The sequence below is a fragment of the Myotis daubentonii genome, chromosome 19, assembly GCF_963259705.1.
Source record: "Myotis daubentonii chromosome 19, mMyoDau2.1, whole genome shotgun sequence".
Taxonomy (NCBI): domain Eukaryota; kingdom Metazoa; phylum Chordata; class Mammalia; order Chiroptera; family Vespertilionidae; genus Myotis; species Myotis daubentonii.
In genome coordinates, this window is record NC_081858.1 from 4,365,731 (window position 1) to 4,386,457 (window position 20,727).

The window sequence follows — 20,727 nt, forward strand, 5'->3', positions numbered from 1 at the left end:
GCCCTGCCATCGGGGGCGGGATATCAGCCCTGCCATCGGGGGCGGGGTACCAGCCCTGCCATCGGGGGCGGGGTACCAGCCCTGCCATCGGGGGCGGGGTATCAGCCCTGCCATCGGGGCCGGGGTACCAGCCCTGCCATCGGGGGCGGGGTACCAGCCCTGCCATCGGGGGCGGGGTATCAGCCCTGCCATCGGGGCCGGGGTACCAGCCCTGCCATCGGGGGCGGGGTACCAGCCCTGCCATCGGGGGCGGGGTACCAGCCCTGCCATCGGGGGCGGGATATCAGCCCTGCCATCGGGGGCGGGGTATCAGCCCTGCCATCGGGGCCGGGGTACCAGCCCTGCCATCGGGGCCGGGGTACCAGCCCTGCCATCGGGGGCGGGGTATCAGCCCTGCCATCGGGGCCGGGGTACCAGCCCTGCCATCGGGGGCGGGATATCAGCCCTGCCATCGGGGGCGGGGTATCAGCCCTGCCATCGGGGCCGGGGTACCAGCCCTGCCATCGGGGCCGGGGTATCAGCCCTGCCATCGGGGCCGGGGTACCAGCCCTGCCATCGGGGGCGGGGGTATCAGACCTGCCATCGGGGCCGGGGTATCAGCCCTGCCATCGGGGGCGGGGGTATCAGCCCTGCCATCAGGGCCGGGGTATCAGCCCTGCCATCGGGGGGCCGGGGTATCAGCCCTGCCATCGGGGGCGGGGGTACCAGCCCTGCCATCGGGGCCGGGGGTATCAGCCCTGCCATCGGGGCCGGGGTATCAGCCCTGCCATCGGGGGGCCGGGGTATCAGCCCTGCCATCGGGGGCCGGGGTACCAGCCCTGCCATCGGGGGCGGGGGTATCGGAAGCCTGGTTCTGAGTGTGGCTTATAAGCACTGGGTCTCAAGGAACTTAACAAGATGTCAAAGGACTGTCCTGTCTGCTTCCTGACCAGCTTTCATCAGATGTCTGGAGGGAGGGGGGAGAGAGGATGAGGGAGGTAGAGGAGGAGAGAGGGGAGGAGTCCTGGGATCGAGCGGCATACACACAGTGAGGGCCTGACTTTGCTACTGGCTGGTGTGTGAACAGTCATCTCCCGTATTTGAGACTGTTTGCAAGTGATGGTAATGACTTGCGTGATTACTTTAACCTAATGTATTTAAGAATATCTGTGACATTTAAATGTCTGCCGATGTAAGTCCTATGTCTGAGTTCAGCCTCATGTCCGTGAGCTTGGAGGGGAGGGTGGTAGCGCTAGGGAGAGAGCATCCGAAGACACGGAGGCCAGTGCAGTGAGCCCGCCGGGGACAGGGGGTGACCTCTATGGGATCGCCCCGCTCATCAACCCACACAGAAATGAGCATTGGAGGTTCCTTGTATTAACCACACGTCCTCAAAGCTCTGCTTCTGAGGCACAGACCTGAGCCTGACATTTCCGTTTAAACCCTCTCCGCCCACCCCCCCCCCCCCCACACACACACACACACACGCCGCCCTCAGAATGGAGCCCAGTTTCTATTAATATCGCTGGCAAGGCCATGCACAGCCCAGCCTTCTCCTCGCAAAAGCGCTTCTCAAACACACGTGGGCTTTTGGGGCCTGTGGACATTCCTTCTTCCTCTTCATTCTTCCTAGATTGTGTCTCCCACTGCTACCTCCATCCCAGATCCCTCCTGCTGTCCAGTCCCTGGTCCTTCCGGACGCCACGGAGCCCCTCCCTCGTGAAACTGCCTCAGCTTCTCCGCAGTCATTCATTCGCCTCCCTCCTGGGACTGTCAGCCGTCCCGGCAGCACCTCACTGCAGCCATGCATTTGTCTCCCTTCTCCGCTGACTGTGCTCACTGGGAACAGGTCCTAGTTATTTCTGAACCAGCAGCTGGTTATCTGATCCTAGAATATCCAAATACAATGTAAGTATTTGCTGAATGAATGAATGTAAGTGTTGGTCCTCTTTGTTTCGTGACCAATAACAATGAGAATGAAAGCCCACTACATGGCCAGTGTCCCAATACGCACTCCTTCCTGGTGGAAGGAAGGTCGCAGCGTTTCTCGCCTCGCCCGCCAGCGCCCGCCAGCTCGTTAGACTGTGTCCTCGGTTCTTCACCGCCCAGCAGGGCCCATCGTGACCTGAGCTCCGAGGAGCCGGCCCGGCTCCAGGTCATCCCGGGTCCTGCCTGGCTGCAGCCGAGGCCTGGGGCTGCCCAGTGTCTTCTCGGGGGCTTGCTGTGCCTGTGTGCGGTGTGCGCGGCTGAAAGCGCGTGGCTCCTTTAAATGCCGGTGCCCAGAAGCGGCAGCACAGCTGTCCTGTGTCCCTGTCCCCGCGTCCCCGCGATGGGCCTCGATCTGTCGGCCTACACCAGGGAGTCCAGAGTGAACCAAAGGGGAAGCGTCTCGGGGCCCAGGGACGAGAAGTGGGGGTGCCCGCGGCAGAGCGAGGGGCTCTGAGCAATCCGAGAGCGTGCGTGTCCGCGGGGAAGGGAGGCGCCAGCCGAGGGGTCACAGAGGAAAAGAGAGAAGCAGGGGCCGGAAGTGGGGTGGTGGTGGGAGAAAAGACGCCCTGGAAGTGGAGCCGCCTGACGGGCACAGGTCTGGGCGGCTGCCCTGCTTTGGTGCCGAGAGCCTGTTCTGTTCTCCCAGCTGCCCCTCCCATCACAGGACGGAGGAGCCGCTCAGCTCCCACAGGCAGGCTGCCCGCCCTGCAGCAGGGGTACAGGAGGAAGCCCTGGGTGACCCAACATCCCGAGGGCACCCTGGCTCTGATAACAAACTTGTTTTCCTTCTAGTCTTGCTCAGGCCTTGCTCTGGTGCCCGGCAGGCACTGGCTCGGCTCTGCCATGCTGTCCATTGGCTGCCAGGGGTCTCCTGAGGCCAAAGCCCAGAGCAGGAGGTGGGGACAGAGAGGCCCAGTTCCCGGCGTCTGGCAGTCACCAGGCAACAGTTCCCAGGGGTGGACAGTGGAGGGCGCCAGGGAGGACCAGTGTGTACAGAGGATAACCACCTTCTGAACAGGACACCTCCCAGAGCTTCCATCCAACCTTCATTCACACAGAGGCACAGGCTGGGGAGGGGTCGGGCTGGGGGAGGGGCGCGGGCTGGGGGAGGGGCGCGGGCTGGGGGAGGGGCGCGGGCTGAGGGAGGGCACCGGCTCCTCTTGTGGCCAGGCCCCTTCTGCACTGTGGGAACTGACCTGCCTTTCGTTTTCATCACATTGCCTAAACCAGCGGTCGCCAATGGAGACCTGGGGCCACTGGTTGTCCGTGAGGTCCAAAAGGTTGGTGACCGCTGGTCTAAACAATGGCATCTGTCCTTCGCATTCAAGTTTGCTTCATATGTTTTATCCCAAAACATGACAAAAAAATGCATGTGCAGCCTGGAAGCTGGGAGCCCGGCCTTTGCCAAGGAGAGGCCTGTCTTTCATGGACCTCTTCCTCCTTTCATGCCACCCCTCTGGCCTGGTCACCAGGCTGCATGTTGGGGCAGCAGTAATGCTAAGGACGGGGTGGGGGAGTGGGAGAGGCTGAGTGAGCCGGTCGCCAGGAGCCTAGGTGAGAAAACGACGGGAGACACACAGGTTGCTCTCCTGAGGGCAGGGCAGGGCCGGGGCCAGGGCCGAGGCGGGCAGAGGGCGCAAACCGCACGGGAGAAACTCACCCAACGCCCGACCGATTGCAACAGAACATCAGAGTCAGACTGGCGAGGGGACTTCCCACCCTAACGAGGAGCCAGCTGTGGGAAATCTGCAGATTTTACGTAAAAACCCGGGAGCTATCAACGTCTCCGCTTCTCCCAGCGGAGAACGGGCTCTGTGGGGAGAGCTGCTTGAGCAGTTACTGTGCAGGAAGACAGAAGACAACAGCGGCCAGGCCACTGTCCCACAGCAGCCCTCCCGGCCTGTGCTCCAAGGGAGAGCGCAGCTCCACCCCTGCAGCAGAAGGCTGGGCTGCGGGCCGGCAGGGGTGCGGGGCTCACTGAGGTTGAGCGCAACTGGTTGGAGGGTAACTTCTCCAGCCATGAGGCAGGGTCCAGCACTGGGGGGGGCGGGGGGGGGCCTCTCGGAGGCTGTCTCTTTTCTCTGGGATGAGAGTCAGGGACTAGGAAGTCGACCTTCTGCTCTCACCCCCACGCCCGGCAGGAAAGGCAGAGGTGAGATGGCTGGCCGTGCGCAGGAGGCGGCCGTGAAAGGAAGACACGTCTGCAGTGACATTGTTAGCAGTCACCGCTCCACAGTCCATGTGTGTGCGAGCCCCTCCCCGCCCTCCCACGGGAGCAGGGACCCTGGAGCCCCGCGCGGCCTCACCCTCCTCGGTGACCCGGAGGGGGATCAGCCGCGTGGTCTTCACGAAGGGGCGGTGCGCCTCGAACTCAAACTCCCGGGACACATTGCAGGTGTAGAGCCCAGAGTCGTTGAGGGTGACGTTGAGCACCGTGATGGACACGTCCTGCAGGTCCTTGCTGCCGTCCCACTGCAGGCGCCCCTGGAAGGGGCTCTCCACCTCCTGGTGGCCGTTCCGATACTCATAGATCTGCGGGGAGAGAAGCAGAGGGTAGGGCCCGAGAGGGACCGGGCAGGAGGGCTGAGGTGGGGCGAGGGGAGGGCAGAAAAGGGGAGCATAACTGCAGGCGCTGGAGGAAGGGGGACAATGTGAGGAGGAGCCCCGAAGCTGGGGTGGGGTGGGGAGTGTCAGAGGACGAGCGGGAGAGCCGCTGGGGACGACGGGCCAAGGCAAACAGCTACCCGGATGGACGTATGGACACGGCAGGCCAAGGGGGTGAGTGGAGCGCACGGGGACCAGGGGTGAGTTGGGAGGAGCCGAGGCCTGGGAGGAAGTAGAAAGAACAGGAAAGAGTGCGATGTGTCCTGGGCGGCCAGCGAGAGGACAAGGTGCAGAGGTCAGGAGAGGCAGGTGTGTGAGTCATGAGGCACCGGAAAGCCCGGGCCTCGGGGTCAACACTGAGCTGCTCCCACTGAGCCATGCAGGCAGCCTGGCCGGGCCAAGGAGGGGGCCTGGGAGCCAGAATGTCACAGGGAAGCAGGGAGCTGCCAGCTGATGTGCACACACCAGTCTCTTTGCTTTGGGCTGAATTATAAGTGCAATGTGGTCTCTCAAATCCTTCTCTCAAACACCCGCCTCTGACACACCGTTTCCTCTGTGTGGCTGTGCTAGCCATCCTGCTCTCCACTGGCCACGTGCGGCTACTCACCTTAACCCGGAAATCACTAGAGAGCAAATAAAAGTTAAAAGCCGGTGCCTCGAGGCACTGTCCGCATTCAAGCGCTCACTAGCACGCGCCGGCCGCTGGGCAGCAGGGGTCGGGGTCACTGCCACCCCCACAAGGTGCCTGTCCGCATTGCTGTGTCTGCAGCAGTTTTAAAAGTTTCTTTTCCTCCTTCCGAGCCTCACTCTCTCCGGTTCGGTCAGGCCTGGCAGCAGAGGGGGCAGCTGGCACGGGACCAGGCCCGAGTCCCAGGGGCCTTTGCACCTGGCCAAGCCATCCAGGTTCTTGAACCCCGAGTGGCCTCAGTCCTGGCCGGCCCCGAGCCCAGCGCCGGGAGGTCTGCTGGTCCCACTTCAGGTACCTGACGGGACAAACCTCCACTGGACTGGCACGTGCAGCCTGGAGTGAGGAATGAGGTGAACCCAGGAGGGCAGGCAGAGCGCAGCTGAGACAGGCTCGTCCGCGCTGTCACCATCACACGGCTGTGGAGAAGCCTGCCCGCAGGAACACGGGGTCCCGCAGGAAAGGGGTTCGGAGCTGCTGTCAGGCGTCCTGGCTCAAATAGAAGCTCTTGCTGCCTGAACTTTTTTGATCCCCAGTTGCCTCATTGATATGATGCATAATTTTTCTTTAGCAAACACTTATGTGGTGCTTCCTATCTTCTAGAACTTCCCTAAATGCATTAAAAATGACAGCTCACGATTCCTGGTAACAGCTCTATGCTGTAGCTCTGGTTTATACCCGATTTAAAGAGGACTAAACTGAGTCACAGGGAGGGTAAGCAATTGTCCAAGGACACAGTGCCAATCAGGTGTAGAGTCAGGGGTCAGACTCAGGCAGCCTGGCCCCAGGGCAGTGCGTGGGCGTGCTGGTCACCCCCAAGGCGGCGTTCAAAGTCCATGACAACCGTGTCGGCGCTGGTGCCAGCCAATCAGAACTGCCGCTGCGGCGCCTGCTCGGTCCTGGGGAGGTTTGGCGGTTCCTGGCGGGGCCACGTGGGAGGTCTGGCACAGCAAGGACCCGCCATAGAGCTATGGAAATACTTCCCCCCGATGGGGCTGCACTGGGCACCCGTGACTCTCAGCCTTGGTCATCCCTGTGATGGTTATTTCACTGGGATTGTGGGCTAAAGGGAGAGACAGTGTGACTAGGCGCTCCGAGTTCCATTCAGCCCAAAGCAAAGAGCCTGGTGTGTGCACATCAGCTGGCAGCTCTCTGCGTCCCTGTGACATTTTAACCTCCCAGGCCCCCTCCTTGGCCCGGCCAGGCTGCCCGCGGAGCTCAGTGGGAGCGGCTCAGAGTGTCGAGCCTGAGGCCCGGGCTTTCCGATGCCTCATGACTGATACGCTGCCTCACCGACGTTATCTTACATGATGCTCGGTGCAGAGACCAAGAAAGGAAGTGTTGTTAGTCGTGGAGGCATCGGAAAGCCCGGGCCTCAGACTCCACACTCTGAGCTGCTCCCCGCTGAGAGGACATGGCCAGACCGCAGGAGCGGGGAGCCCAGGATTCAGTGGTTATCAATCCATCTACTAGGAGGGTGTAGAAGGGTAAATGAAAACACCTACAGAGTGCCTCGCCGGGTGACTAGCACTCAGTAGGCTTTCAACACCAGTTCTCTCTCCTTCTGCCTCCCCTGCTGTGACCAGGAATGCCTGCGGCTGGCCCAGGACCCGTCCTGCCCAGAGGCTGGGTAAACTGAGGCCGGTTGGTCTCTGCTGAGGAGCCATCGGCGCTTCAGAGAGAAGGAGCCAGTGTCTGTCAGCTCCCCCCCCCCTCCCCCAGGGGCCAGGCACAGGACACAGAAACCCAGGAGGGGAAGGCGGAGTCAGCAGCCCACATACAAGGAAATCTTTACCGCCCTCGGGCCTGTAGAACCACTCCACCACCGTGGTGGCCTCCACCTCCTCCCTCTTCATGCAGGAGATGCAGCGCAGCTTCATGGCGTTGCCCTGGACGGCCTCAGTCTCCGAGGGCACCTCCACGCACACGGGGGAGCAGACGCCTGAGAGGCGGGGCGGCCAGGGGAGGGGCATGGGAGAGCCAGGAGGGAGGGAGAAGACAGAGAAGGAAGGATGGTGAGATAAGTTGGAAATACCATGTTCACGCATGTATACTGCACCTGTGCTCCGGGGCATGCCTGCTGCACAGGCACGGAGGGGCATCGAGGAGGCGTGGTGACCCAGAAGCGACCGAGTGGCTCCAGAGGCAGTGGGATGAGGCAGCACATCCCCGAGCCCTGCCCTCAAAGACGTCTGATCCAGGCGGAGGCAGGGCGGGCACACACCCAGCACCCCTTCATGCAGCCGGCATCACCAAAGCCGCGCTACACCAGGCCCACGCTGGCTGAGATACAAAGGCGAACGAACACTAACCTTGCCCTAAAGACGCATGCCCGGCAGGGAGCACACACCCCTAGCATCACATCCTTAACCCAGGCCTGGGGAGCGACAGCCCAGTGACTGCTGTTCCCACAGGAGGGGACGCGTCCTGGCGGGCTGGGAGAGGCGAAGGGTGGGGAGCGGTGAGGTATAGACAGAACCCCCCTTGCGAAGACCCTGTGTGTCCTTCACACTGTGAGGGTCAGAGGTTTCAGAGCCGTGAGAGGTGTAGTTATATCTGTGTTTTAAGAAAAGTGCAGGTAATTCATGTGCATGGCGGCGGCTGGAGCAGCAAGGAGGGAAGTGTGAGTGACTGCCCAGGACGCCGAGCAGTGCTGTACGCGGCGAAGTAGAGAGACAAGAGGTCAGGCTGTGGGATACTTACAGTTCCCGCCTCTGAACACTCATGGCCATTACAAAAGGCAAGGGTATCTGCCTGCAAATTAGAAGGAGTCAAAAGTGGGAGGTGGCTGCCAACAGGGCACGCGCAGGCAGCATTACCAGACGTGTAATGCGCAGAACGGGGGGGAAACAGCCCCTCCGCCTGCTCAGAACAGATCCGGACCATGGTCACCGGTTCAGGGGTCAGATTCCACAAAAACAGGATGTTCCCTGAGCGCATGCCGGAGGGAGCAAGGTGGGAGAATTCTGAGAGGAACAAACAGAGGCTTATCTTGGACACAGAACTTATCTGTCCTCCAGTATTTGAAGGCTGGTCTGTGAAAGGTGAAATACATTCTGTCCAAAAGTTACAAGAAATTAAGTTTAGCTCAATTTTTTTAAAAAAAATAATTTTCTGGCGCAGCAGCTGTTCACAAATGCAGAACAGTATTGGCAAGAGAGCTTGCACGTCACTCAGAAAAGGTTCAAAGTCAGTGACCACGAGGGTTCGTGTGTCAGGAATCCTTCTGATGCTACTTTTTAAAATATACATATTTATACTAGAGGATTCGTGCACCGGTGGGGTCCCTCGGCCCGGCCTGTCGGGCTGAAACTGCTCTCCAACATCCCCCAAGGGGTCCTGGATTGCGAGAGGGCGGTTCTCGGTGACACACCCCAGAATCGGGCTCCCTCCTCTCTAGTTCTGGGTGTGTCACCTGAGAACAGCAGCTGCCAAGTCACCACAGCTTGGCAGCTCCTGTGTTGAGCATCTGCCCCCTATTGGTCAGTGCACGTCATAGCTACTGGTCGGACGGTCGCTTAGGCTTTTCTCTATATAGATTGATTTTAAAGAGGAAGGGAGAGGGAGAGATAGAAACATTAATGATGAGAATCGTTGACCGGCTGCCTCCTGCACACCCAGTACGAGGGATCGAGCCCCCAACCTGGGCATGTGCCCTTGACCAGAATCGAACCCAGGACCCCTCTGTCCTCTGGCTAACGCTCTATCCACTGATAGAGCCAAACCAGCCAGAGCTGATGCTACCTTTTAATTAATTAATAGTGAAAACAGAACCCCTAACAATATAAAACACTACACATCGATATTTGAAAACTAGTCCTCTGAATGGTCAGTCCGTTCCTATCTGGCAGACAGTCATTTCTAAAAGCGGACGAGAGCTTTATTTAGAGCTTAAAGTGACACTGGCCAATTAATTTTGAATAAAAAATGAAATTTTAGCCGAAACCGGTTTGGCTCAGTGGATAGAGCATCGGCCTGCGGACTGAAAGGTCCCAGGTTCGATTCTGGTCAAGGGCATGTACCTGGGTTGCAGGCACATCCCCAGTGGGGAGTGTGCAGGAGGCAGCTGATCGATGTTTCTCTCTCATCGATGTTTCTAACTCTCTATCTCTCTCTCTTCCTCTCTGTAAAAAATCAATAAAATATATTTTTTTAAAAAATGAAATTTTATATTTGACTGACTTAGAAGGCAACACCTTTCATTTTATTTTTTTTAATTAAATCTTTATTGTTCAGATTATTACATTTGTTCCTCTTTTTTTTCCCCCCCCATAACTCCCCTCCTCCCAGTTCCCGCCCCACCCTCCACCCTCACTCCCCACCCACTGTCCTCATCCATAGGTGCACGATTTTTGTCCAGTCTCTTCCCACATCTCCCACACCCCTTTCCCCCCCAAGAATAGTCAGTCCATTCCCTTTCTATGTCCCTGATTCTATTATAATCAACAGTTCATTCTGTTCATCAGATTATTTATTCACTTGATTCTTAGATTCACTTGTTGATAGATGCATATTTGTTGTTCATAATTTGTATCTTTACCTTTTTCTTCCTCTTCCTCTTCTTAAAGGATACCTTTCAGCATTTCATATAATCCTGGTTTGGTGGTGATGAACTCCTTTAGCTTTTCCTTATCTGTGAAGCTCTTTATCTGACCTTCAATTCTGAATGATAGCTTTGCTGGATAAAGTAATCTTGGTTGTAGGTTCTTGGTATTCATCACTTTGAATATTTCTTGCCACTCCCTTCTGGCCTGCAAAGTTTCTGTTGAGAAATCAGCTGACAGTCGTATGGGTACTCCCTTGTAGGTAACTGACTTTCTTTCTCTTGCTGTTTTTAAGATTCTCTCTTTATCTTTTGCTCTTGGCATTTTAATTATGATGTGTCTTGGTGTGGTCCTCTTTGGATTCCTTTTGTTTGGGGTTCTCCGCGCTTCTTGGACCTGTAAGTCCATTTCTTTCACCAGGTGGGGGAAGTTTTCTGTCATTATTTCTTCAAATAGGTTTTCAATATCTTGCTCTCTCTCATCTTCTGGCACCCCTATAATTCTGATGTTGGTACGCTTGAAGCTGTCCCAGAGGCTCCTTACATTATCCTCGCATTTTTGGATTCTTTTTTCATTTTGCTTTTCCGGTTGGATGTTTTTTGCTTCCTCACATTTCAAATCATTGACTTGATTCTTGCGCTCCTCTGGTCTGCTGTCGGGCATCTGTATAATATTCGTTATTTCAGTCCGTGTATGCTTAATTTCTAGTTGGTTCCCCAATATAAGATCGAGGGTCTTATTAGTTTTCGTGTAGATCTCATTAAGTTTATCGGCAGCTTCTAAACAGTTCTTGAGAGACCTTAAAAGTGTGGTTCTGAACTCTATATCTTCCTTTGACAATTTTGTCCTGTTTCTTTGTCTCCGCATTTTGTTATGCTTCCTTGGTGCACCCCCTAGTGGTCTTTGTTCGCAGTCTTATAGTTAAATCTTGATTGTTGTAGCTAATTCCAGGGAGGGTTTGACCTCCAGGCCAAGTGGCTATGAGAATCAGCTGTGTCAGCGGAGAGAGAACTTCTGTCCTCTAGGGAGGTGCTAATCTAGCCTTTGCCTGAGGCTATCCGGCAAATGCCTCTGTGCAGGGCTTGGGCGGGGCGGGTCGCACAGGATCAACAGGGTGGGCCGGAGAGAGCAGTTATGGCGGCTCTCAGTCCTGTCCCCAGGGGCTCTGCCTCTCTGAGTCCCAGCACCCGCTGCAAAGCTGGGAGAGAAAGCTGCACTCGCTCTGACCGAAGCCAGACAGTCCCGCTTCTCCCGTTTGAGTCTGGGTCCCTAAAGACTCGCCCGGATCTGGTGCTCAGAGTCTGCGACTCCCTCCCGACTGAAAACAACAACCGCGCCCTCCGCCGCCAGCCCGCTCCGCGCACGCCGCACCTCAGAATTTGACTTCAGCACTGCGCCTCCTCTGAGTATCCGTATGCGTTTCTCTTTCCTCCTAGTTGTAGGACTTCCACTCAGCCAGCGTTCCTGTGGTTCTGGGTGATGTCTCTTCCGTTTTTTGGTTTCACTTTTGAAGTAGTTGTTCAAAGCAGCAAACTCCGGCGTTAACCTATGCCGCCATCTTGGTTCTCCAACACCTTTCATTTTAAACACAGTCTAAATACTAAGGGCACTAAGTGAAGTCTAAAATATTAAGGGGCGCCCTAACCAGTTTGGCTCAGTGGATAGAGCGTTGGCCTGCGGACTGAAAGGTCCCAGGTTCAATTCCGGTCAAGGGCATGTACCTTGGTTGCGGGCACATCCCCAGTAGGGGGTGTCCAGGAGGCAGCTGATTGATGTTTCTCTCTCATCGATGTTTCTAACTCTCTATCCCTCTTCCTTGCTCTCAGTAAAAAAATCAATGAAATATACTTTAAAAAAATAAAAATAAATTAAAAATAAAATATTAAAGGGCAATAAATGTAATTGGTTTCAAAACTCAAGCAAGCTGGGCTGGTCTTGTCGGGGCGGCGGGGGCGACCTGCCTCTGCGTGCGGGTCACACTTCAGTGGGGGCACAGTTGGGAGACCTGGTCTGCGATGGGTCTGAAGTCTTGATCACGGGGCCTGGTTAGAAAAAGGAAGGAAGGAAGAGGTGTGGGCTCCACAGGAGCCTGGGAGTGGCTGAGATGGCGAGCGTGCACTCATGTTTAATGAGATGTGGTAAGGATAAGCTAGCGCAGTTCGGATGGCTTCAAAAGCAGAACGGAAAATGTACCAAGGACTGTACAGCCACCATTAGAGAGGCAGGATGAAGATGGTGTTTGGCAACGGATGGTGTTTGATTTACTATTTAACATCCCTGAGACCCACTTATGCATCTATAAAAGTGCTGAAATTAATATCTATCTAATATATTTTCCATGAAAGTTCTCTGGAATAATTGACACAAGTGTGCTCTGTACAAACGTCGCTGGCCAACGTCCTTTTGTGCTTCATTTAAGTGTTCACTATTCTGCCTGCTGTGTGCCCGGCATTGAGAGTCCAACAGGGAACCTCACAGGAGCCCTCTCTGCCCCGTGGCGCCAGCGTTCGGGCGGAGAGAGAGAGAAAATAAGCAACTTTAAATCGCTGTAAGTGCTGCAGGACGAATGAGAGAGAACAGAGGAGACAGGGCGTGCCTGTGCTCCTTGGAGACAGCCCCCCGCCCAGAAGGGGGCGCTGGAGGAGAGAGATGAGGGCGAGCTGTGTGACCACCTGTGTGAAGGCGCCAAACAGAGGGAAGAGCAACTCAGCGCCGGGGTGGGAGTGCGTTTGTTGGAAGCAAAGAGCACAGTGAAGTCCAGGGAGAGAGTGAGGCCAGGAGACAGGGAGGCGAGGGAAGCCAGGGCCAGGCGGCTGGTCTCCTGGCCGTGATCGGAACTTGGGCTTGTGCTCAGAGTGACCTGGGTCTGCATGGAGGACTGACATGGTCTGACTTATATGAAATTGCACACTGTGACTGCGATGAGAATAAGCTGAAGAGGTGAGGAAGCACAAGGGTGGGAGCAAAGGTGACAGGTGAGCAGCTGATGGAGTGGTCAGACTGAGATGTTCGTCGGGCTTGCCGGATGAGCTGGCATGGAGCTGGGGTGTGAAAAGGAATGACTTGCTGGATGACTGTCCTGGAACAGGGGGAGGTGATGTGCTCTAACGAAAAAGTAGATCAGATGGTCTTAGCGGCACAGTTCACTCGTTCATAGTTAGAGGAGGGAGGGCAGAATATATGCCGTCGGGCTGGTGAATACGGGGTGCGGCCTCTTTTTCCTAAGTTGCCCTGAGATGACAATAATGCCAGGTATCTTCAGAGAGCAGGCCCCATGACCCGCTTCCCTAGTCAACGTCCAGCTGCCAGGCCGGGAAACGCGCTGAGGTCCTGGACAGCGTCCTGCAAGTGGCCTCCGAGGCCTCTCCCGTCTGCTGGCCCTTCGCACTGGGACCGGCTGCCCTCCCTCAGAGGTGAAGCCTGTTTCCCAGCCCGTGGGCCGCCAGAGCACCGCTGCTCTGAAATCCTCTCGCTATCCAGGAACAGGCTGCAGTGGTACAGCGTAGGAATGGCAGGTACGCAGCCATATCGCTGACTGTCAGTAATAACTCCTGGGATACTCTGCATAAATCACTTCACCCATGGCCTCCTTTGCCATTTTCATAGTAATAACATATGAGAAGCAAGAATCTGACCTATGAACGATGATCATATTTAACTAAGGAATAGCATCAATTTATTATGAGGTGGGTAGTAATGTATATTGAACAAACTCCTCTAATACGCCCAAATCTTTCTCTTCTTTGGGCATTACTATATTGCTCCTCCGGAGCTTATTCTAGACTGCTTTCCTTTGCGATCTATAATCATAAAAGCATAATATGCTAATTAGACCAGATGACCTTCTGGACAAAGCCGGGGCTGTGAGGGAAGCCCGGGTCCCAGGTGCCTGTTGGTGGCCGGAGGGCCAGTGGCCAGAGGAAAGCCCAGGTCCTGGGTGCCAGAGGGAAGCCAGTGCTGGCAGCAGGAGAAGGAAGGCCTACTCTTGCATGAATTTCGTGCACCGGGCCTCTAGTAAGATAACAAATGCTTTGGTTGGAATGGAAGTACTTCCCCACAAGAGTAATAAGCGGAGTTGCTTGCAGATATTAGTGCCCTGTAATGACTTGGTCTATCAGATTAGCCAGTCACTTAGCAGAGCCTTAAAGGAGAGGATGCAGAAGGGCTGCTGGGGAGGAGAGGAAAACACTCCCCAACAGTGGACACTGGACAGTAGTCCTGCAGAGGAAGAGCACAGAAGGCACCAGAAGCTGAGGATGAGTGAAGCTCTAGCAAAGGCAGTGGCACCCTGGCCAGGTAGCTCAGTTAGTTGGAGCATCATCCCAATGTGCCAAGAGTGTGGGTTCGATCCCCAGTCAGGGCACTTACAAGAATCAACCAATGAATGCATAAATAAGGGGAACAACAAGTCGTTGTTTCTCTCTCCCCCCCTCCTTCCTTTCTCTCTCTAAAAATCATTTTTTTAAAAAGATAATGCAATGGCATGGGGAGGGAAGAAAGGAAGGGTGACTCAGAGAATAGAGGCAAGGCTAGATGTCCACCTGGCATCCTGCATAGCAGCCATGTGCTCATAGAAGTGCTAGCACAATCCCTGGAAGCCTGAAATCTGGAGACCAGATTCTCCAGCAAGTCTTTCCCCTTCCTGAGCTCCTTTCCTCGTTTCTAAATTAGAAGTGATACTGCTACCTGACTACCCCTTAGGGTTGACATGGGGCCAGAAGACATAATGGACTAAAACGTAATGGTAGCCCGGCTGCATGGCTCAGTGATTAAGCATCGACCTATGAACCAGGAGGTCACGGTTCGATTCCTGGTCAGGGCACATGCTGGAGCTTCGGGCTCGATCCCCACTGTGGGGCATGCAGGAAGCAGCCAATCAATGATTCTCTCTCATCATTGATGTTTCTATCTCTCTCTCCCTCTCCCTTCATCTCTGGAATCAATAAAAAGATATATATTTTTTAAAAAGTAATGGTGCTTTGTAAACTATAAAGCCCCAGACAAGTGTAGGATTATTGTTGTTGTTATTACTAGAGGCCCAGTGCACAAAATTCATGCACTGGCAGGGTCCCTAGTCTTGGCCAGTGATCAGGGCCAATCAGGGCCTTCCAGCTGCCAGCTGAGGCCTTCCTTCTGGCTGCCTGCTGGGGCCTTTCTTAATTCCGTGCCACCACCTGGTGATCAGCACACATCATAGCGAGCGATCAAATTCCCCATCTCCCGGTCGAACTCCTGAGGGGACACTTTGCATATTAGCCTTTTATATATATATATAGACTAGAGGCCCGGTGCACAAAAATTTGTGCACTCGGGGGGGGGAGGGGGGGCCCCTCAGCCCGGCCTATGCCCTCTCGCAGTCTGGGACCCCTCAGGGGATAACCACCTGCTGGCTTAGGCCCGCTCCCCGGGGGATTGGGCCTAAGATGGCAATCAGACATCCCTCTGGCAGCCCGGCAGCCCTCAGGGGATGTCCACTTGCCAGCGGGGAGCAGGCCTAAACTGCAGTCGGACATCCTTAGTGCTGCTGAGGAGGCAGGAGAGGCTCCCACCACCACCGCTGTACTGGCAGCCATCAGCCTGGCTTGTGGCTGAGCAGAGCTCCTCCCATGTGAGAGCGCCCTGGCCACCAGAGGGCACCTCCTGCATTGAGCGTCTGCCCCCTGGTGGTCAGTGTGTGTCATAGTGACCAGTCATTCCCAGTCCTTCTGCTGTTAGGGTCAGTTTGCATATTACCCTTTTACTATATAGGATAGAGGCCTGGTGCACAGGTGGGGGCCGGCTGGTTTGCCCTGAAGGGTGTTCCGGATCAGGGTGGGGGTCCTGCTTGGGTGCGTGGCCAGCCTGGATGAGGGGATGATGGCTGTCTGCAGCTGGTCACACCCCCTTCAGGGTGGGGGTTCCCACTGGGGTGCCTGGCCAGTCTGGGTGAGGGGCTGAGGGCCGTTTTCAGGCTGGTGGGTGACTGAAGCTCCCAACCTCTCCTTTTTCCTTTTTTTTATTCTGGGATTTATTTACCTTCTATGGATGTCACTGGAACTGAGAGCCAGCTTTAGCTCTGGGCTCCACTCCAGTTCTGAGACCTCGGCTGCTGAAAGCAGGTATCTGGGTTTGTTTGGCTTCTATAATTGAAACACTGTTGCAGCTCCAGCTCTGAGGCCCAGCTGGCTGAAAGCAGGTTTCTGGGGTTTGTTTAGCTTCTATAATTGCAACATTGTTTCTTAGAGTGCAGCTCAGAGGCTGGCAGCGGCAGGCGGGGAACCTTGGCTTCCTCCATCCAAGCCTCCTGTTCGCTTCAGCTCTCTGGCTGCTGGCCGCCATCTTGGTTGGCAGTTAATTTGCATATCACCCTGATTAGCCAATGGGAAGCGTGTCGGAGGTATGGTTACTTACCATGTTTGTCTATTATTAGATAGGATTATATGCATTATTAAAGGAAATAAGGGAACTTTTTCCAAAATATGCAGAATGTAAAAGAATGGAAAGATTCTTTATATTCATATCTTTTAAAAAAATATTTTTATTGATTTCAGAGAGAAAAGGAGAGGGAGCAAGAGATAGAAACATCAATGATGAGAGAGAATCATTGATTGGCTGCCTCCTGCACGCCCCACACTGGGGATCGAGCCTGAAACCCGAGAACCGAACCATGACCTCCTGGTTCATAGGTCGATGCTCAAACAATGAGCCACTCTGGCTGGGCTGTATTCATATTTGCATCGTGTGAACAATCACCTTGGGAACGGAGACTGTATCTGAGGCGAGTACTCTCCAACACTGAACTTACGTGCAAATAAAATGAAACTTCATTTGTGAAGCCAGGCCCTTTCTCTTCCATTTAATGACCAGGATTCCGGAACCATCTCTCTTTCTCATCTCTCCAGTTTGGTGAACCAATGTTCAGATTACAAATGAACTGAGAAAGAGCAAGGATGTGAAATGTGCACACTTCTTCCACAGGTGGTTTTGGGGGAGTGAGGTGGGGAGAGGGAGGGGCACTCTGCCAATTTTAGTAATATTCTGTAACCATTCCCTGCCATTCCGTTGAAGAGCTGAACGGTATGTCAGATGCCACTGGCACCAACTCCCAAACTTTACACGTGAGGAAGCAGGCGCTCCAAGGCTGCGACATGGCAACCTGCTGGGAGCACTGACTCCCATCTGACCTCTCCGGGTCCTAATCAAAAGGTCTTTGGTCACAGAATGCCTCCCCGTCCACCAGAATGCAGGCAGGGACCCTAACATTTAGATGAGAATTTGGGAGGAAGGCTTTAGCAGCGGTTCTCAACCTGTGGGTCGTGACCATTCATCGGAAAACACATATAGTATATCAAATATTTACATGACGATTCATAACAGTAGCAACATTACAGTTATGAAGTAGCAACGAAAATAATTTTATGGTTGGGGGTCACCACAACATGAGGACCTGTATTAAAGGGCGGTGGCATCAGGAAGGTGGAGAACCACTGCTCTAGAGAATATCACCCCAACTCTTCCCTACAACTTCATTCCCCACACCCCTCGTCTTGGCCTCCCCTGAGAGAAGCCCAGCTTTAAGTCTCGCAGGAGTGAGATAACTGGCAAGCTATCAGGTCTGCTCCACGTCCAGGTCGGGTCCCCTCTGCAGGGGAGGCTGGCAGTGCCCTGTCCTTGGGACTGGCACTCCTTGGGCTGCCATCACTCCCGTCATTCTCCTAGACCAGTGATGGTGAACCTTTTGAGCTCAGCATGTCAGCATTTTGAAAACCCTAACTTAACTCTGGTGCCGTGTCACATATAGAAATTTTTTGATATTTGCAACCATGGTAAAATAAAGACAATTTTTGATATTTATTTTATGTATTTAGATGCCATTCAACAAAGAAATATCAACCAAAAAATGAGTTTGCATGTCACCTCTGACACGCGTGTCATAGGTTCGCCATCACTGTCCCAGACTGTCCCGTCAGGCACTGTGCTCCCCAGGAAGCTTGGCTCTGCGTCTGTGGTCACAAGCAAAGTCCAGCTAATGCTGCAGTCAGTTAGTCTTGGAGGCTTAACAAAGTGACACTAAGGCAAAGCGGAAAGCCCCATCGCATACCTGCCACAGCTCAGTCACAGTGAGTTTCATGCCAACCCTGGGAGCATAATCCACATGCCTATTTCTTTCTTTTTTTAAATAGATTTTTATTGATTTCAGAGAGGAAGGGAGAGGGAGAGAGAGTCAGAAACATCAATGATGAGAGAGAGTCATTGATTGGCTGCCTCCTGCACGCCCCCCACTGGGGATTGAGCCCACAACCTGGGCATGTGCCCTGGACCGGAATCGAACCCAGGACCCTTCAGTCCACAAGCCGACCCTCTATCCACTGAGCCAAACTGGCTAGAGCGCCACGTGCCTAGTTTCAATAAGGCAGATGGGCACACTTCCTTCTAATCACACTGGCTACTAACTTTTAGCATGAGAAAGGTAACGAAGATTATGTACAAGCAGTATGTCATCTAAAAAACACCGATTTCCCCTGAGGATCTAATTAGAGAACCAAGGCAGAGATACCCAGAACTATACACCTACCTCACACAGACACACACATCACCCACTCCGTCCTCACCAAGCCACTCAGATATCCATACAAGGTGCTCAGACACACACTAGCACACACAGTCACCCACCAAGGCTCACAGTGATACACAGCAAAGCGTGCTCTCAGCTACACAGTCAGCTATTTCCATGGAGCCGCGTTAACTCCCCCTTCCACATGCACACCCCACCCGAATCCCGCTCTGCCATCGCTGCTTAGCCTCACCCCCCCTTCCACATGCACACCCCACCCGAATCCCGCTCTGCCATCGCTGCTTAGCCTCACCCCCCCCCCTTCCACATGCACACCCCACCCGAATCCCGCTCTGACATCGCTGCTCAGCCTCACCCTGCAGGGCAAGGGCTCCCTTGTTTGGAGGGAGAACGTCCCCTCAGTCCTCACAGCGACAGTGCATGAACCTTTGAAGCAAAACCCAAGCTCCCCAAACACCAAAGCACCTTAGCGCCCATGTTCATGAAAAAAGAGAAAGATGCAATTCTCCGGTGCCAACCTACTTAACACATCGCTGCAAATGACCAAGCCTGTTTTCCTCGCTTTCCTGAGAAGATGTAGCAGATGGGTCAACAGCCACAGTATTTTCTGTCTCAAAATGCGTGCACCCAGCTATTTGTAATGTGTAGAAATTCACTCGGAGACCCAATAAGGTTTCAAGTCACCGCTCACTGAGAAACATTAGGAGCAGCTGAAATTGCTATGACTGCGCTCCCCTTTAGCCAAAAGGGGGGAACACACCTGGGGATCATCAGCAAATGGGAGGGGGTGGGAGAACCACCAAGGCTGGTTTGGGAATAAAGCAGCAGGGGGCTGGGGAGGCGTTTTGCCATCTCACAGCCCCAGCTCCATGCCACCTCAGGTATCCATGTTGGCAGACATCCCCGAGGGAAGCCAGTCGGGCGCCTTTTGGTCACGGGGGCATGGGCGAGTGTTGCTGTTGTTGGTACTGTTACTGTTCCCCGCATTCCGCACGGCAGGGCGCTGGTACTCACCCCAGAAGACGAGTAGGAAGGAAGCCAGGGGGAGCGCTCCGCGGAAGGCAGGCATCTTCTTAGGGGCTAAACAGCGGCACCTCCAGGGCTAAACAGCGGCACCCTCCACAACTGCGCCCTCGCAGACACTTTCGAGGAAACCCTTTGGGACGAACTGCCCCAAGGGGGCGACTTTCTCGCTGAAAGAGGCCAGGCGTCCGCGACCGGAGGCCCCGCGTGACTGCGGGGCCGGGTTTCCGCTGGAACTGGCCTCGCAGCCGCCTCGACTCCAGGCTGGGGGTCCGGCTCCGCGCGCCGGCCGAGCGCGTGGCGGGGAGCGCGCCCAGCACCACGGACAGCGCCTCCCGCGCGCCCGACTTGGCTTCCGGCCGCCGCGTGCGGGTCCGCTCCTGGGAGAACGCGCAGCTCGGATGAGAGCCGCGCGCTGGCTCTAGGCGGCCGCGCTGTTCGAGGGGACCCCGCCGAGCCACCTCTCACCTCCCTGCGGAGCAGCTACGCTCGGACCAGGATCCGCCAAGACCGGGATCTCCAGCTTCATCCGCGCGGACCCGCCTCTCCAGCTGGGCGTGCCCCGCACCCGCAGCCACCAGGCCGTCTGAGCTGCAAAATCCGTCCCTCTTCCGTGCCCCCCACACCCGCCCTTGCTCTCCGAGGAGGCTGGGAGGACTGGGAGGAGGTGGCAGCTGCTGTTCGCCGGCGCCCTCAGAGGTGGGGTGGGGGTGAAGGGAGGTGGCCCCCTCCGAAGCGCGCCCTGGATCGTGCCGGGCGCGGACCCTGGGCGGCGGGAGACCGCTACCCTTCTCCAGGGCCCCCGACCGTGTGCGCTGTCGGTCCTGACATGCGCAGGCGGCTCTCCACCCCACAGCCACCGAGGACCCACCCCGCGGTGCACACTCCCCACCCCCACGCCGGCGTGCCCCTCCCCGGGCAGCCACTGCACCAGGAGGGCGGAGCCAGAGCGGCGCAAACACGTCCAGCCCAGCGGTTTCTCCTCTGCGCCCGTCTCCCAGCCTCCCGGTCGCACCTCCACACCTCTCCCCAGCGCCGCCCCTCCTCCCCCCCTCCCTCCAGTTCACACCCCACCAGCAACCCCACAGACGTCCGCCTGCGGCGCCTGGAAGGGGAGGGCCGACTCTCTCAGGCAATGACGTCACCGCATGCACACCTTACAGGCTCCCTGCTCCTCCCCGACCCCACCCCAGCCCCTCCGGTTCTTCCCTCCCAGCCTTTGTCTAGCCTTGATCCCTAGGCCCCGGGCACACGGGCGCAGCACGGTAATGGCCGCTGAGGCGTGGGTAGAGATGAGGCCACCTGTGCCCGCTCCCCTCCTCGCCTAGTGAGGCGGGCCAGTGCCAGCG

General features: G+C 55.8%; 1 protein-coding gene across 1 annotated transcript in view; it reads right to left on the reverse strand.

Moving 5' to 3' along the window:
* The window catches only part of SCN3B (sodium voltage-gated channel beta subunit 3), a 30,779-nt gene extending 10,548 nt beyond the window's left edge, over window positions 1-20,231 (reverse strand). Inside the window, exons 1-3 of the mRNA XM_059675913.1 lie at window positions 19,370-20,231; window positions 7,039-7,199; window positions 4,275-4,500 (exon numbers count right to left, since the gene is read on the reverse strand). Of these exons, the coding sequence (XP_059531896.1) occupies window positions 4,275-4,500; window positions 7,039-7,199; window positions 19,370-19,424 (442 nt within the window). The 5' untranslated portion in view covers window positions 19,425-20,231. The remainder of the gene's footprint in view (window positions 1-4,274; window positions 4,501-7,038; window positions 7,200-19,369) is intronic.
* Between the last annotated feature and the right edge of the window lie 496 nt (window positions 20,232-20,727).